The sequence below is a fragment of the Nerophis ophidion genome, linkage group LG01 (assembly GCF_033978795.1).
Source record: "Nerophis ophidion isolate RoL-2023_Sa linkage group LG01, RoL_Noph_v1.0, whole genome shotgun sequence".
Lineage (NCBI taxonomy): Eukaryota > Metazoa > Chordata > Actinopteri > Syngnathiformes > Syngnathidae > Nerophis > Nerophis ophidion.
In genome coordinates, this window is record NC_084611.1 from 53,147,376 (window position 1) to 53,149,089 (window position 1,714).

General features: G+C 44.6%; 1 protein-coding gene across 2 annotated transcripts; it reads right to left on the minus strand.

Moving 5' to 3' along the window:
* Positions 1-257: 257 nt before the first annotated feature.
* Positions 258-1,397, minus strand: LOC133535886 (type-2 ice-structuring protein-like). Of its 2 annotated transcripts, none has more exons than XM_061876041.1 (7): positions 1,326-1,397; positions 1,157-1,250; positions 953-1,068; positions 749-865; positions 573-681; positions 415-489; positions 258-339 (listed from the first exon to the last, which is right to left on the minus strand). In XM_061876041.1, the coding sequence occupies exons 1-6, from the start codon at positions 1,368-1,370 to the stop codon at positions 422-424; spliced, it is 549 nt and encodes a 182-aa protein (XP_061732025.1). In that variant the 5' UTR covers positions 1,371-1,397; the 3' UTR covers positions 258-339; positions 415-421. The 2 variants fall into 2 exon arrangements, with proteins under 2 accessions (XP_061732025.1, XP_061731940.1); XM_061875956.1 differs by having other exon boundaries at positions 1,157-1,268; positions 1,326-1,385.
* Between the last annotated feature and the right edge of the window lie 317 nt (positions 1,398-1,714).

Below are 1,714 nucleotides of genomic sequence, written 5' to 3' on the forward strand. Positions count from 1 at the left end.
CCCACGTCCGGGCGAGGGAAATCTGGGTTCATTTTGTTGTAATTCCATAGAAGTCTTTGAGCTGCTCTTTGTCTGATCACTCACCTAGGACCTGTTTGTCTTGGGAGACCCTACCAGGGGGCATGAAAGCCCCCAGACAACATAGCTCCTAGGATCATTGGGACACGCAACCTCCTCTACCACGGTAAGGTAGCAGCTCAGAGAGGAGAATTAGGTGTGTAAATATTTGTAAAAAAAAGAATTTCAAAATGGACATGTCAATTCTCAATATGTTTATTACATGTATGAAAGGATTATCCATCCATCCGCAGTCTTCTGCCTGCTTGGGTCCAGGTCAGCCTTTTGACATAGCATGATAAAAAAGAGAGTTTGAATATGCACGAGACTGCAACAAAACCGTGTCACTGTACATACCTGCAGTCTAAAGTGGCTTTGCACACACAAAAGGCAGTAGTGTGTTACAGGCGACATCATCCCAGCATTTGCCGACTGTTAACAAAGAGAAAATGTCATCTCTTTTTAACAAATGTAGTTACTGAGATTGATTAAGATCAGATCTTAAGTCTGTCTACTTTGTGAGTTGGTCTGCAGACAGCACTCATCCAGCGTGTCGTCCGGTTTTTGTGGACACCAGAAAGTTCCGGACATGCCCGTACCATCACTCCATAACCAGTTTCCAGCCTGTACACGCGGTGAATCATGTTAGCCTCAAAACACAAAAATGAAATGTAGGGAAAGTTCTTACTACCGTTTGGCAATCTGAGCCTCCAAGCCATGCTTCTGCCTGACTCAAGGTCTGAAGGAATTTATGCTCGTCATCCTGGTGTATCGATGCGAGGTTCCCACCCATGGTCTGGCATTGTTTCTGCGGAGGGTAGAGCCAGAGAAACACGTCTCTTACACACCAAACCATCTGAGCAGCTGTCTATGAGCATGAAATAATGATACCCACCTCAGCATTAACCCAGTTCTTGGTGGAGGATTCAAAGTAGAAACACCGTTGGTTGTGTTTTTGCCAGTTGGGTGGACACTGTGACGCAAAAAGCTCGGTATGGTTGGCAGCTGCATCTAGAGTGGACAAACAAGAACCAGTGACTGACTGTCCGTCTGTTTCTGTGTGTCCATCCTGTAGAACACTTGGTGTTTTGCTGCTCACCGTCAGCTGTAGCCAGTGCCACCGTTGCACAAAGAACTAAAGTCACAGTCAGCATCTTGGCCAGGAAGATGGTGCAGAGGTTGAGGACGACGGACTGAGAAACCCAAAAGAGCTGCTGAGTCATCACAATCTGCACGAGAGAGACGACAAAAAGCATGCGAGTACAAACCTGCAGGTGAGAGCTCCTTCTTGCTTCTGTGTAGATAGAGCTCATGAACAAGAGCTGCTCTTATATACTGTCAGTCAACCTTCAAAAGCTGCCCGTTTATTCATTGCAGTGTTTTCTTTCAACTAGACTTTGGGCTCTGTCAACAAATCGACGTGCGTCACACTATTTATTATTCCATACAAATATTGAATTGCACTCTTGAACAAACATGAGATAGACCGTAAATGTTTGTGTGAGCAACACAAAGTACGGAAAATCACATTTGAGTGATCCAAAGTCCCGACACCCCCGTGTTCGAAAGATACTTTTACACAAAAAAAACATACAAAGTGGAATAAAAAAATCAAATAGGCGTAAAGTAACAGGAAAATACGGAAATGTTAAAGGCC